We start from the raw sequence: 15,839 nt of genomic DNA, 5'->3' as shown, positions 1-15,839 counted from the left end.
TGGATGAAAGGTATACACCACCACCACCCCCCACTCTGGCTGAATTTTTAAAAAATGTATCTATTTTATTTTATACGTATGAGTAAATGAAAAAAAATAATAATAAAGAAAGGACATGACTCCTTATAAGTATGGTGGAGAAGAAAGTTTATTGTAACTAAAAGGTAGGGTGTAAGTAGAAGCAGAGACTTCTGGGAAAGTCCAGCATTGACAAGACGGTACTGACCGCGATTATGAGGAGAGAAGAGGAGGGAAGGGAACTGAGCCCCAACAGCCAAGGAGGCAAAGGTACAAAATGGTAGGAACCCAAATGTCTGGATTACACAGGGCAGAGCTTCTGGGGAGCTCCTGGGCTGGAGGGTTCAGGGTAGAGGGCAGGGTGTGCCAGCCATGCCCCACCACCAACAGGTAGGGACTGAGGGATGCTGGGAGCACCTCAGCCCTTTGACCCAGGGTGTGAGACTTATGGCCAGCACACGGATGTGTACCCGGTGTGCCTGGTTGCTCACGGAGGTCAGAGGGCATCGGATTCTCTTGAACTGGGGTTAAAGACAGTTGTGAACCACTTTGTGACCTGAATCAAGACCAACAAGGACTATTAACTCCTGAGTCATTTCTCCAGCTCCAGGGTCTCTGTCATCGTACCCCCCTCCCCGCCTCCTGAACCCCCCAACCAATCCCTCTCTAAGGGCTCACATTGGAACTGGATGACCTAAAACTTGCTGTGTAGACCAGGCTGGTCTCAAACTCATAGAGATCTACCAGCTTTTGCCTCCCCTTACACCCTGCTGCCACACCCACTCTCAATCAGTCCCTAAAAGGAAAGGAAGAGGGATTGATACAGTCAGAGCAAGCATAGCAGGGTTACCTGGCAATCCTAGCCACCGGGTATTCCGCATTCCTTCGAGGTTATTTTGGGTTTCTCTTTGTAGGGTAACAGGCCAGTGGAGGATCATCCTGCCCTGGCCTGTCCCCACCCCCATGACCCAGGGTTAATGTCCTAATCATATTTCTGACTGCTCGGTACTTTGTGTGGCTCACTGTGCATGCATAACAGACCCTATAAAAGCCTGCACCTGGAGCCGGGCGGCGGTGGCGCACGCCTTTAATCCCAGCACTCGGGAGGCAGAGGCAGGCGGATCTCTGTGAGTTCGAGGCCAGCCTGGTCTACAAGAGCTAGTTCCAGGACAGGCACCAAAACCACAGAGAAACCCTGTCTCGAAAAACCAAAAAAAAAAAGCCTGCACCTGGGGCTGGAGAGATGGCTCAGTGGTTAAGAGCACTGCCTGCTCTTCCAAAGGTCCTGAGTTCAATTCCCAGCTACCACATGGTGGCTCACAACCATCTGTAATGAGATCTGGTGACCTTTTCTGGCCTGCATGCATACATGCAGACAAAATACTGTATACATAATAAATCTTTACAAAAAAAAAAAAGCCTGCCCCTCCGCCCAGCCCGCTGCTGTCTCTGCTGTCTCTGTTCTGGGGTTGCTGCCATTCTGGGTTTCTCCCCAATAAAACCTCTTGTGTGACTGTGGGATTCTTTGGCTCCAGATCCCCAAGATACCCTTGGATCAGAAAACACTTTCAATCATTATAACCGGAAGTTTCTCTCCCGCCCACCAGTTCCCAAATAACCACTCAGAGGCTTATATTAATTTAAATGTTTGGCCTATGGCTCAGGTTTATAACTAGCTCTTACATTTATTTTTTTATGGTTTATTTAACTTTATTTCATTTGCATTGGTATGAAGGTGTCAGATCCTCTGCAACTGCATCTTCAGACAGTTGTAAGCTGCCATGTGGGTGCTGGAAATTGAACCCGGATCCTCTGGTAGAGCAGTCAGTACTCTTAACCACTGAGCCATCTCTCCAGCCCCTAGCTCTTACATTTAAATTAACCCATTTCTATTAATCTGACTATTGCCTCGTGGCTGTGGCATTACTGATCTGCTGGCATGTTGTTCCTTGGGCAGCTGGATGGCATCTCTCGAGTCTGCCCTTTTTCTCCTGTATCTGTGCTTGGATTTCTCACCTGGCTCTATCCTGACTTCCCATAGGCCAAAGCAGCTTTATTTATCAACCAATGAGAGCAGAACATATTCTACAGCACACAGAAAGACATCTGCATCAACTCACACTTCCCAGAGCTGCATCCTAGTGAGTGTGAGGACAGGTGATGCCAGAATGTGCAGGAAGAACATCAAGAGGACGGTGATTCTCAATAGCTCAGAAAGGGCTTTCTCCAATGGGAAAGCTCGGGCTGTTTTGCAAAAATAACTCCAAAGCAATGAGGGTCAAGCTAGAGTGTCCCAAGTAGGAAAAATTATTGCTTGTCGTGTCCAACCCAGGAGTTGCACCATCATTTGTCCTGAGGGAAGGTGACTCCAATGGCCTTCCTCGCCTCCTCAAGAATTTCAGCCAAGAGCTCACTCTCTGCCAGAGGAACGACGGGACTTTCCTTAAGTCCTGGGAGGAAAGAGCACAGGAAGCCTCGTCCAAAACCCACACACTGGACACCAAGAAAACTACAATTCCCAGAAGTTCTTATGGAATAGGCGAGGTGATTTGAGCAGGTGGATGTCCCTCAGCATCCTGGGAAATGTAGTTCCAAATTACCTGCTTGGGCTTCAGGGTAGGAGGGAGCACAATATTCTGCTTAGACTGATTGTAGTCCTTCACTCCTTACCTTTACGCAGGCACTCGCGGACGTGGTTTGCTTCATAACTCATGCATGATCCGTTTAAAAAATTGTAGTTTTTCCCAAGGGCAGGCGGAGGGAACTCTTTACGCTCACCATTCACTACCAGCTCCGTTGGGCACCACGTTTTGCAAATCTGGAGGAAGATAACAATGCCTACACTACCACTCAGCCCTTACCAGCAGAGCTGCAGACTCCACTCCGGAAAGCATGCCCAGAGGGCCAGGGGAGGAGCTCTGGCACCTGAGAGCTAAGGTTTTATCCCCATTCGACTTGTGAGGTTCAAGTTTGCCTTCTGCCGGGATTGGGGTTGATGAGTTTGATCCTTGGCAATGATCCTGTCATACTAAGACCCTGTCTGTTGTCTCCTGGAATCAAAACCAGCTTAGACTTGAGGACCAGCTCCTCCTCCAGTCCAGTAACGAAGGCTCAGGACCACACTGCAGGAGGGCATCATCACTCTTGGAGACGAGGGCTCATGAGGCCCAGGCTGGATCCCAACTCCCAGTGAAGCTGATGTTGCCCTTGAACTTCTGATTCTTTTGCCTGGTATTAGAAGTGTGTGCCACCTTACAACCCCTTCTGTAGAAGAGATCCCACAGAGACATTGCCTCTAGCTTGAATTCCCAAGTGTTAGCATCTAGCCTTTGAACTTCCTTCAGTGATTGTTACCTTTCCTTTAAATGTTTGCTTCTTAGTAATGGGAGGACTAGGCAAACCAAGAAGTCTCAAGGCTGAGAACCTCTCAGACAAACAGTTCCTTCAAACAACTTCAGATAAGAGTTGGGTATGTGGAAATTGCTTGCTTATAAATCCTGCCAGGTGGTGGTGGCGCACACCTTTAATCCCAGCACTTAGGAGGAGGCAGAGGCAGGTGGATCTCTTTGCATTCAAGGCCAGCCTGACCTACAAAGTGAGTTCCAGGACAGCTATAACACAGAGAAACTCTGAAAAGATGTATATCCTGTAACAATATAAAGGCTTTCGTAGAGCAAGGAGCAGTCAGTTCCCAGTTCACGGGAAGCGGGGACCCTGCTTTTGCTAAGCCCGATTCCCTAGAATGACCCTTGTTCTTCCAAGGACCCACACAAAGCAGGGCGCTGACAACCTTCCTTCTTACCTAGTAGACCTGAATGCTAAACTAGTCCTCTGCCCACCTGTAGGACAGAATGGAACCAGTGGATGGCAGCTGGGACACAAGGGAAGGACGGTAGAAGTCCTACAAAATGCAGGAAAGGGCTGAAATTATTCTATAGCTTGACTTGCTGGATATATGATTTCTTCTCCCTTTTTCATCTTTTTCATTGACGTGTTAGGGATCAAACATACTCAGCTGCACGCTAAAAGTGTGCTCTCTGCTGAGCCGTGCACACAGCCCTCACTGGAGGATTCTAGGCAAGGCTAGATCTCTCTCTCTAGATTCTTTCTCCTTTTTATTTTTGAAGGTCTTGCTAAGTAGTCCAAACTGTCCTTGAAATCCCTCTGTAGCCCAGAATGGCTTGGAACTGTGGTGCCTCCTGCACCCCAGGCCCAACAGGATCTCCTTCCTTTGGCAGCTAGGTGTCAACTGCAGGGTACCATACACGCTAGCCATGTCTTCCACTGAGCCACATTTTCAGGCCAAAAAATCGGATTTCTGTCTAGCAACAGCATTCCCAGAATCCAAGAAAATCTGGCTGCTGGTAAGACACAGATTGTCTGGAGACAACTGGAAAGCCCTAAGCCCGGCTAGCATGATGTTTAGACCCTGAATGGTTCACAGCAGAAGTAGGTGGCTGGAGTGTGGGCCTGGAGGGTTATGTCCACTCTTGGTGCTCACCTGAGTTCCCGGCTTCCTCACCGGCATGGAGAGCAAGCTGTGTGTAAAGCCTGCCATCGCTACAAATCACAGCTGTTCAGCCTCCGTCATGATGGGCAAGCCTGGGCCAAAATGAACCATTCCCTCACTTAAAATGCTTCTGTCAGACATTGGTCACAGGATTAGGGAAAGTAACAAATACAGCTGGAAAGAACTCAGGGCTGGAGAGTCACTTGGTGGAAGAGCATGTGTTCAGAGTTGGGAAGGTAGGCACCAAAAACCAAAGGCCTCAGAATAGGGGACTATAACCTTAAGGCCAAAACCGCATCCCTTGGCTTGGCTGTTGAGGAGTCTGAATGTCTCAGAAGCAGGGTAAATAGTGGTTACTTCAGCTTTAGCCTCCCCCCCCCCCCCCCGCAAGGCTGCTGCACAGCCTTCCGAGACATGTGTGGCTCACCTGGGCCATGCCCTTGGTGCCAATCACATATGCTGTGTTGGAGAGGTTGGAGGTGATGCTACAGGTGAAGCTGCCGTGGACCCCTCCTGGGTACTGAAGTAGCACACTAACGGTGTCGTCCACACCTGTAAAGAAAGCGCAGGTCAGCACAGGGCAGGGGCACAGGACAGACTGCACCGGCTCCAGCCGTGGCCCAGACACTTTTTTTAAAAATTATGATTTATTTTCATTTTAAATGCATTGGTGTTTGTCCTGCATGTGTGTCTGTGTGAGGGTGTCAGATTCCCAGGCACTGGAGTTACAGACAGTTGTGAACTACTATGTGGGTGCTGGGAATTGAACCTGGATCCTCTGGGTCATCTGGAAAAACTGCCAGCGCTTTTAACCTCTGAGCTATCTCTCCAGTCCCTGGCCCAGACACTTGGCCTGTTTTTTGTTGTTTTCTTTAGTCTCGTTTTTGTTACTTTTGCTGGGTTTTCTTTATTAGTTTGTGACAGAATTTTCTGGAGTTCGGGCTCAAGCTAGCCTTCTTAGGGATTAGATAATAACCTACCCAGATCCTCCTGTCTCCACTCCCTAAGGAGGCGGGATTACAGCCACACACCACCAGGTGTCTAACTTATTAGAAGTGTGCCAAAGCACACCTGTACAAGTGAGAAGAGTCCAGAAAATTCTGGGGATCAAACTCTGGCCTTGAGGCTTCCAAGGTCTCACCTGGTCCCTGTTATCCTGTTTGTTTGTTTATTATGCATAATGAAGTGTTCTGTCTGCGTTTATACCTCCATGCCAGAAGAGGGCACCAGACCTCATTATAGACGGTTGTGAGCCACCATGTGGTTGCTGGGAATTGAACTCAGGACCTCTAGGAAGACAGCCAGAGCTCTCCAGCTCCCCCACCCTGTTTTGTTTTTATCAAATAAGGCTTCACTGTATAATCCAGGCTGGCTTTGGACTCATGAACTCTTCCTGCCTCTGTCTTTCAAGGGCTGGGATTACAGGCTTGAACTACAATGCCCTGAATTAATAATAATGTACTTTGAACGAACAATTGTATGGCATCTGAATTTTACCTCAGTGTGTAGGAGACCTTGCTGCTCTTCCAGAGTAAGTGGGTTAGTTCCCAGGACCCTATGGCAGCTCATAGCTGCCTGAAACTCCAGTTTCAGGAAATCCAATTCCTTCTTCTGACCTCTGAGGTCACATAGCATATGTTCATGCTGACACACACACATACATACATACATACATACAAATTAAAATAACCTTTAAAAAAATCCTGCCGGGTGGTGTTGGCCCATGTCTTTAATCCCAAATCTCGGAAGGCAGAGGCAGGCGGATCTGAGTTTGAGGCCAGCCTGGTCTACAGAGTGAATTCCGTGATAGACTCCAAAGCTACAGAGAAACCCTGTCTTGATAAACAAAACAAACAGTCTCTTCATCAACTCCCATGACATTAATATTAACATCATTAATATTTGACCAGTCAAATTAAAATAGAGCAATCCAGTCTCAGATCACGTGACAGAGTGTCAGTGCGTGACCAGTGGAGAGCTGACATGTGTAAAAGGGTAAAGGTGTGGAGGATGGGGTTGGGAGTCAGGTTTTGAAGGAGACATTGGGCCTTACCGACCTTTCTGAGGGTGCACTAATTCTTTGAACTACATTTCCCAGAAAGCCATGGTGTAATATGTATACATGTGCCACTGGCAGTTCTGGGAATGGTAGTTCTTTCTGTGTGTAGTGCGTGGCTAGGAGAGGCGTCGCTCAAGGAAGTCCCTCCAGCTGTCTAATTTGATTTTTCTGGGGGGAAGCGGGGCTCAGTTCTCGAGAACTGAGCGAGAACGCCTCCTACCACCATCTAGCCGAGGGTGCGCAGTACCTGTTTCATGGATCCTTCCCACGGCTGAAACTTTCTCGGGCTTCTGCGCACCAAAGACCGTAGAGAGGAACTGCACACAGTAGATGCCTAGGTCCAGCAGGCTGCCGCCGGCCTGGCTCCAGTCTGTGGATCGGGGTAAATGGCTCAATTCTGCCCCAAATTCTGCCCTGGCCACTCGTAGGTCCCCGACAGTTCCTTGGGCCAAAACTTCCCGCAGAGCCTCCATAGCAGGAAAAAACCGGCTCCAGATGGCCTGCAAACCAGAGAGGGGAGCCCAGGGATAAGGAGGCTTCAGAACTCAGGAGGTAATCAGTCACATCTTCCTAGGGATCCTAATCCCTACCCAAAACCCAAAACACACCTCTAACCTCCCACAGCCCTTACACGCTGATGTAAGGTCCAGCCTTGACCTTCCACACCTGGCCACCTTCCCAGTTACCTTTTCTAACTAATCTCTGTCCCATAAACATGTTTATTTTCTTAGATAGGGTATCATGTAGCTCAGGCTGGCTTTGAATTCATTAAGTAGAGTCTCAATTGAGGAACCAGCTGGATCAGACTGGCCTGTGAGGAAAGTCCACTGTAGGCTAAATTACCATGCCTTGGGCAAGTGGGCATGAATCCAGAGCCTTGGGTTAGGGAACAAATCAAATGGTCTAGCCACTGAGATAACATCTCTAGCCCTTTAAAAAACTTTGTATTGGTGGGCAGGGTGGTGCACACCTTTAATCCCAGCCCTCAGGAGGCAAGGGGGCGGGGCGGGAGGGGGGTTTCTCTGTGTCCCCCCCCCCTCCAACCCTCTCCCTACTCTCTTTTTTTTTTTTTTTTTTTTTTTTTTTTTGGATTTTCGAGACAGGGTTTCTCCCTAGCTTTTGGTTCCTGTCCTGGAACTAGCTCTTCTAGACCAGGTTGGCCTCGAACTCACAGAGATCCGCCTGCCTCTGCCTCCAGAGTGCTGGGATTAAAGGAACCTCGCACTGTTTGTGAGTTCGAGGCCAACCTGGTCTAGAAGAGCTAGTTCCAGGACAGGAACCAAAAGCTAGGGAGAAGCACTGTTTAATAAAGTTTGTGGGGGCTGGTGAGATGGCTCAGCGGTTGAGAGCACTGACTGCTCTTCCAGAGGACCCGGGTTCGATTCCCAGCACCCACATGGCAGCTCACAACTGTCTGAAAATGTAGTTCCACGAGATCTGACACCTTCACACCAACGAACATAATAAAGTTAAATAAATAAATAAAAAATAAAATGTTAAAAAAAAAAATAAAGTTTGTGAGTCTGTATGGCACACATTCATGCAGGTGCCCACAAAGGTCAGCAGAGGGCGGCAAATCCCAACTGCAAACAATCCAATGCCTTTGATCAGACCTGAACTCTGGTCCTCTCAAAGAACAGCCAGTGTTCTCGCTTCTGAGCCATTTCTTCCATTCCAACTGCAAACCCACCCTCCTTCCTCCTTTCTTTCCTTCCTTTCATTTTTTTTTCTTTCTTCTTCTTCTTCTTCTTTTTTTTTTTTTTTGAGATACAGTCTGGCAACCCTAGCTGGCTTGGAACTCACAAAGATCCCAGTGCTAAGATGGGCTGGGCAGTGGTGGCTCCCGCCTTCAATTCCAGCACTCAGGAGGAAGATCTCTTTGAGTTCAAGGCCAGCCTGGTCTAGAGCTAGTTCCAAGACAGCCGGGGCTGTTACACAGAGAAACCCTGTCTCAAAAAACCAAATAAACAAACAAAATTGTTCTGTTACACAGAGAAACCAGGTCTTGAAAAACCAAAATAAATAAATAAATAAATAAATAAATAATAAAAGAGTTCACCACTAGGCTGGGAAGCCTTGAATTTTTACTCCCCCTGCCTCTGCCTCCTGCCCAGTGCCGAGTCGACAGAAGTGAGTCACCACCTTATTGCCTATTCGCATGGTGCTGAGGATAGAGCCCAAGGCCTCCTGCATGCAGGCAAGCACTCTGTCCACGGAGCCACATCCCCAGGGCCTCCTGCATGCAGGCAAGCACTCTGTCCACGGAGCCACATCCCCAGGGCCTCCTGCGTGCAGGCAAGCACTCTGTCCACAGAGCCACATCCCCAGCCTCTCTTCAGCATCACTTAATGGCTTCCTTCCTTCTTGCTTTTTGAGACAAGGTGTCACTGTGCAGCTCTAGCTGTCTGGAACTCCCTCTGTAGACCAGGCTGGACTTGAACTCACAGAGAACCACCTGCCTCTGCCTCCTGAGTGCTGGGATCAAATACCTGATCTCTTCTTGGTTGACTATAGAAACAGTCACTCATTTTAGGGTCTGGAGGGATGGCTCAGTAGTTAAAAGCACTTGTTGCAGCCGGGCGGTGGTGGCGCACGCCTTTAATCCCAGCACTCGGGAGGCAGAGGCAGGAGGATCTCTGTGAGTTCGAGCCCAGCCTGGTAACAGAGCTAGTTCCAGGACAGGCTCCAAAGCCACAGAGAAACCCTGTCTCGAAAAACAAAACAAAACCAAAACAAAACAAAAAAATTCTATCTGCGTGTATGCCTACAGGCCAGAAGAGAGCACCAGACCCCATTACAGATGGTTGTGAGCCACCATGTGGTTGTTGGGAGTTGAACTCAGGACCTTTGGAAGAGCAGGCAATGCTCTTAACCTCTGAGCCATCTCTCCAGCCCCCACCCCAATTTTTTTAATTAATTGTTTTATTTATTTATTTTTTTTAAATATTTATTTATTTATTATGTATACAATATTCTGTCAGTGTGTATGCCTGCACGCCAGAAGACCCCATTACAGATGGTTGTGAGCCACCATGTGGTTGCTGGGAATTGAACTCAGGACCCTTGGAAGAGCAGGCAATGCTCTTAACCTCTGAGCCATCTCTCCAGCCCCTAATTGTTTTATTTTATTTTATTTTATTGGAAACAAGGTTTCTCTGTATCTTTGGTGCCTGTCCTGGTCCTGGGACTAGCTCTTATAGACTAGGCTGGCCTCATACTCACAGAGATCCACCTGTTTCTGCCTCCCAAGTTATTTTTATTTTTTGAGATAGGGTTTCTCTGTAGCTTTGGAGTCCTGATACTGTCTTCTAATCCCTGCGAGCACCAAGTATACACTTGGCATATTAAATAAAATGGATAGTAAAAAGCTTCTTTTATATAATTTATTTACTTTTATTTTGTGTGCACTGGTGTTCTGCCTGCATGTTAGTCTGTATGAGGGTGTTAGATCTTGGAGTTACAGACAGTTGTGAGCCTCCATGTGAGTGCTGGGAATTGAACCCAAGTCCTCTGGAAGAGCAGTCAGTGCTCGTAACCACTGAGCCATCTCTCCAGCACTAAAATGTTTTTTTCCAAATCTTTAATTTTGGAAGTCATACAGTTTGGTGGCAATTTTTTAGTCACCCACTAGCTTTGCAATAGGTGATATCTCTGCCTGGAGCCACAAAATGTGTTCAAAACTGCAGGGCCTTGAAGGTCACCTCCCACCCCCCCACCCCGCTGGGGATGGCTCTCTGGAAAAGTATCTCTTTGTGGTCTCCTGTTCTGCCTGAGAAAGAAACTGTTTGTGCGCCAGGGCCAGCAGGTAACTTTTTCTGGGAGAATCTACAAAGGCTGAGTCACTGTTCTTATCCGTGGCTTCCTCGAGTTCACAGAGAGGCATTGACCGCAGATAACAGCAGTCCGTGCCTCTGGGAAGCTCCTGCACGCTGTGGACCTCTCCTGAGCTGTTGGTCTGCCTGCCACACCTCCCCACAACTCCTTAGGTAAGTCTCACGCCAGCAAGCCCTTAAGCAAAATGGCCTCTGTCTTCCTTGGTTTTCTTACTTTCAGAATAAATACTTTCCCTCATTGCTCTTTTCAAGTGGGGAACAGTGAACTTGGGTTTGTGCCTTCAACAGAGGCTAGATTCAGTTGTATCCTGGCCTCAGTGAGATTCTGATCCTTTGGCATTTTGACTGTGTGCAAGCTTGGGCAACTGTGTTTAGTCCTGGCAGCTGGGCTGTCTGGATGTCAGAGTGTCCTCCAGGCTTACCTCCATAAGGAAGATGCCCCGAGAACGGGCCTCTGCCACCATCTCCCGAACTTCGGCTGCATTCACACCCATGGGTTTCTCGCACAAGACGGCCTTGCCCGCTGCCAGGCAGAGAAGTACCACTGCCTTGTGCTGGGGGTGCTGGGTGCCGACGTAGACCACCTCTGCAGCAGAAGGAAGGAGAGTGGGTGAGCACTGCCCACAAAGAGGCCTGTCCGCCAACGTCCAGGGACTAAGTGTTCAACTAATCCTCTTGTTGAAAAGAGACTACCAAGCTTTTGGGAGGCTGAGGTAGGAGGATAACTGATTTGAGACGGGTCTGGGCTACATAGTGAGGTTTGTCTCAAAACTCTAAGGAGTCAGGTCTTTAGTCCCAACACTTAGAAACCAGAAATCGGGGCTGGAGAGATGGCTCAGAGGTTAAGAGCACTGGTTGCTCTTCCAGAGTTCAATTTCTGGTAACCATGTGGTGGCTCACAACCATCTCTAACGGAATGGGATCTGATTCCCTCTTTTGGCATGCAGTCAGAACGTGGTATACATAATAAATAAATCTAGAAAGACAGACAGACAGACAGACAGACAGACAGAGAGAAAGAATGAAAGTGGAAACCAAGGCAGGCAGAGCTCTGTGAGTTTGACCCAAGCCTAATCTACAGCCTCTGCTGTCGGGATACAGCTCTGAGGAACCTAAGTTGTGAGAGTCCATCCCCAGGGCTGTGAAATGAACACATTCTTAACAGATTCTCTAGCCTCCTGAGAAACTTGGCCTCAGCTTCAGCAGCCTGGCATCTAGGTACTGTTTGAGCAGGTCTTTGGCCAGGGCATGCCTACTAACTCTGCTGCTTCCTACCCCAGCTGAACCCAAGCCTTTCCAAAGCGCCGCCCACCCCACCGCGGTCAGTTGGGCCGGGATTAATGAACTGCACCGCCACAGCCCGGTATCAGGTGCACATTTGCCACAGCACAGGCCAGAGGCTGTGCCCAGCTCTGCCCCCACCTCCACTGTCCAGGCCACTCACCCACGTTTGGGTCCTTTGCTAACTCCTCGTAGGAGCCATAAGCCTTGGGGATGTTGTATTTCTGGGCAAACTCCTTTGCCCTGTTCAGGTCCCTCGCAGCCACTGCCACCACCTGGTGTGGGATTCAAAGGGTGAAGTGGGGCCGTTGTAGGAGGTAAAGTAGAGGAGAGACCGAGGATGGGAGAGGCTGAGATAGGGAGAGGACAGCCTCCTGTTTGGGAGGAGGAGAAAGTGGGGGCGGGGTGGGAAAGCCAGACGTGCTCAGGCTAGCCTAGGTTACATAATGGGACAAGACCATCCCGGGTACACGGCAAGACCCTAAATATAAAGGGAAGTGAGGTCCCCATGAGCCAAGGCCCAGTCCCTGACTGCACAATAGCTTCTCTCCGGGTAGCTAAGCTCCCCTTCCGTCACCCTCTCAAGCGCCTCAGGTTAGGAGCCTGGGGTGAGGAGGAGTGCGCTGTGAAAAAGTCTCCTGGCTGAGGTCAGAAGGCCTCAGCGTTCCCTTCTCCTCTCAGGGTCGCCTCCTGTCTCAGTCGTGGGATAGGGACCTTCTTAGACCCGAGGCTCCCCTCTTCCTCAGCCCCAGGGTCTCCCTAGGGAGCTGCACCTGGTGCTCCGAGGGAGGCAGTGAGCTCAGCACGGTCGTAAAGTCGCTGGCGATTAAGCCAGCTGACACGATGCCCCAGCGCAGCGCCATCCTCTCCGCTCTCTACTGCCGGTCTAGAATCTATGGCCTGCGAGGAGCTGGCCCTGGCGGCTATCAAGAAGAGCAGGCTGGAGGCGGGGCCAATGGAACCGTACGCCGCTGGCTCCAAAGTCCGTTGCTTTCTGATTTGGTTGAGACCTTGACCTCTAGATACTCTAGAGTCGTGTGTGTGTGTGTGTGTGTGTGTGTGTGTGTGTGTGTGTGTGTGTGTGTGTGTGTGTGAGAGAGAGAGAGAGAGAGAGAGAGAAAGAGAGAGAGAGAGAGAGAGAAGCATTTCTCCAATGCTAGTGTGCTGTCCCCACCCCCACCCCCCCTTTTGATAGTGCCATACTTTGTTGCTGGCCTGGAATTCACAATATAGCCCAGGCTGCTGACCTCAACTCAGAGCAATCCTCCTGCCTGAATGAAGGGATTACAAGGATATATCACTATGCCTATCTTTCAGGTGCCCTCTTACTTTTTATTTTGAGAGAGGGTCTTGCTATCGTTAGAAACTGGTCTGGGATCTCAAGTAAAGAACCACAGGACCCAAAGTGTTTTTGGCAAGGCAAAATCTGTAGATGGGAGCATAGCCGTGCCAATCAAGCAAGCGAACACACCCAGCAGGGCCCCACTAGGTTTGTTTTTGTTGTTCAAATGTGTGTGTGTTGCCTGTATGTATGTATGTGTGGTATGTGCACGCCTGGTGCTCACAGAGGTCAGAAGAGGGTGTCTCCGTGGCTGGAGAGGTGGCTCAGCAGTAAAGAGCACCGGCTGCTCTTTCAGAGGACCTGAGTTCAGTTCCTCATGGCAGCTCACAACCATCTTTAACTCTAGCTCTAGAAGATCCAATGCCTTCTGTGCTCTGTGTGCACCATGCATGTACACAGTGTCATAAGTGCAAACAGGCACACCCTCAACCCATGGCATGAGGAGGAGGAGATGCTGGATCCCCTAGAACTGGAGTTATAGACGCCGGGAACCTCTCATCATGTGGGTGCTGGGAACCTAGCCAAGAGCTCTTAAGTGCTGAGCCCCTTCCTCTCCACCCCAAGTTATGTCTTTACAAGTCTCTTTAATGATGGAACTTTATCTCATTTAACTTTTGGAGAGAAAAGAAAGGACATCTCATTTGCACCCGCTACGTCCTGCTCTCGTAGAATGGTTTCATTCTGTCTTTTCTTCAGGTTCAATTAACATTGCCTGAGCCGGGCGATGGTGGCGCACGCCTTTAATCCCAGCACTTGGGAGGAAGAGGCAGGCGGATCTCTGGGAGTTCGAGACCAGCCTGGTCTACAGAGCTAGTTCCAGGACAGGCTCCAAAGCCACAGAGAAACCCTGTCTCGAAAAACCAAAAATAAAATAAAATAAAATAATCATTGCCTGACCTGCATATTCAGTCACAATTGAGACAAGAATTCTGTCAGTAATCATAATTTTACTTAATCATTGAACTAAGGTTATGCAACATCTAACCATAGCCATGTTAATCTGTAATCACCTAACTGTAATCACGAATAATAACTATTCCCATTTCTGTTTAACCCTTTGATAGAAATGACAGTTCATTACATTCCCTGACAGTATCATTGTATGCTTAAATGACCCTCTTGCCTCAGTTTCCCAAGCAGCTGACAGGCCTGGGCCACAGGCCTGACAGGTGGTTCCACTTCTTATGACCCCTGGAATTAGGGACAGAATCCTCTTGAAAGACCCCCGAGTTGGGCTGCCTTTCAGTCTGGGGAGACCCTCCCAAGGAACAGCGAGACCACTCATGCAGATGCAAACAGCAAGAGGTTTATTTCAGATACACAGGTACCTGGGGCGTCTTAGTCACTCGGAGGACTAGCGCGCCTGCAGACTGGGGGAAGGTCTTTTTATAGGAAAGAGGGCAGCAGAAGCAGATTACAGAAGCAAATGCGTGGTTAGTGGTCAGTTGGAATGGGGCAAGGGGCATAGGTGGTTTTTCCTTTCCCCCACAGATGTATGGGAACAGATATCCTGTTCCTCTTTTGTTTTTTCCTTTCCCAGCACAGATGTATGGCAACAGATTTCCTGTTAATTGATGTCCTGTCCTATTCTATAGATATAGATATCCTGTTTTGCAGCCAGGGACCCTGACCTCACTCTGCACTTACATTTGTTCGTCAAAAGCCTTGTGAAATGACGTTACAGCAGCTAAGCTGGGATCTTTCATAGGGGGAATTGTTTCTTTTGTGAATTGCTGATATTCTAAGTTGGGCACATGTGCTGACTATAGGCATCCTGTTTCCCTAAGCAAACGGGATGTTCTCATGAGAGCCGGCTAGCTGCAGGTCCTGAGAGGGTCCTGAGGGTCTCAAGCGAACAGGATGTTCTCATGGGAGCAGGCCAGCTGCGGGTTCTGGTGAGGGGGAATGTCCAGAGGGTCTTTCACTATGAACAAAGAACATCTCCCTATTTTCACAGGTTTGGAGGGACCTGCAGTAGGTTCCACACCATGTGATTTAGTCTGGCTTAACCTACACGCCAAGGAATGGGGTGCTTGGGAGTCCCACAAATCTATAAGTTACTCTTGGAGCTGGGGGTGGTGGCTGGGCTTGTTATTGCTGCTGCTAACTTAATGCTGCTAGATAGGGGTCTTTCACTCTCCCCTCTGTGCTTCTTCCTGGCTCAGGACTGGACCCCATGGTGGGGGGTCACATTTCTGTTCCGGAAAATGCAAGTTCCTGCAGCTTCTAGTTCCTGGAAATCCTTAAGAGAGCAGCTGAGTTCTGTGGCCTAGTATGTAAAATAGAAAACTGATTCTCAACTGATTGGCTAAATCCACTTTCAGCAGGGCAATATCCAGTTTCCCTCGCATTGCAGATATTTTAGACATCGGGTAGCTGGGGCTGGAGGGATGGCTCAGTAGTTAAGAGCATGGGCTGCTCTTGCAGAGGGCCTGAGTGTGGTTCACAGCGTCAACATTGAGAAGCTCACAATCACCTGTAACTGCAGCTGCTCTCTGAAATCTGTGGGCACCGGCACTCCTGTGCCAGACACACAGAGACACCTATACTCAGAACTAACAATATTTTTAAAAAGGTGTTATGCAGGACTTGGTGGTGCGCACTTTTAATCCCAGCACTCGAGATGCAGAAGCAGAGGGATCTCTGAGTTGAAGGCCGGTCTGGTCTACATAGAGTTCCAAGATAGCCAGAGCTGCATAGTGATGGCCTGTCTCAAAAAAAAAAAAAAAAAAAGCAAGACAAACAAAAAAAGACCTTGGAGTGGGTCCTTCTCTGAGGATCTCTAAGCAGTTAGGG

At 48.9% G+C, this 15,839-nt stretch overlaps 1 protein-coding gene across 1 annotated transcript; it reads right to left on the bottom strand.

Moving 5' to 3' along the window:
• Positions 1–1,653: 1,653 nt before the first annotated feature.
• On the bottom strand, positions 1,654–12,649 carry Dhdh (dihydrodiol dehydrogenase). The gene is made up of 7 exons (XM_041653345.1): positions 12,475–12,649; positions 11,865–11,976; positions 10,843–11,006; positions 6,835–7,087; positions 4,956–5,080; positions 2,689–2,836; positions 1,654–2,468 (listed from the first exon to the last, which is right to left on the bottom strand). The coding sequence occupies exons 1-7, from the start codon at positions 12,562–12,564 to the stop codon at positions 2,362–2,364; spliced, it is 999 nt and encodes a 332-aa protein (XP_041509279.1). The 5' UTR covers positions 12,565–12,649; the 3' UTR covers positions 1,654–2,361.
• Positions 12,650–15,839: the final 3,190 nt, after the last annotated feature.

Source organism: Microtus oregoni, unplaced genomic scaffold (assembly GCF_018167655.1).
Source record: "Microtus oregoni isolate MIOR12 unplaced genomic scaffold, Mior012 000000F_ref0000247, whole genome shotgun sequence".
NCBI classification, from domain to species: domain Eukaryota; kingdom Metazoa; phylum Chordata; class Mammalia; order Rodentia; family Cricetidae; genus Microtus; species Microtus oregoni.
Note: the sequence above shows the minus strand (reverse complement) of the source record. Positions and strands in the feature narration are given on the sequence as shown.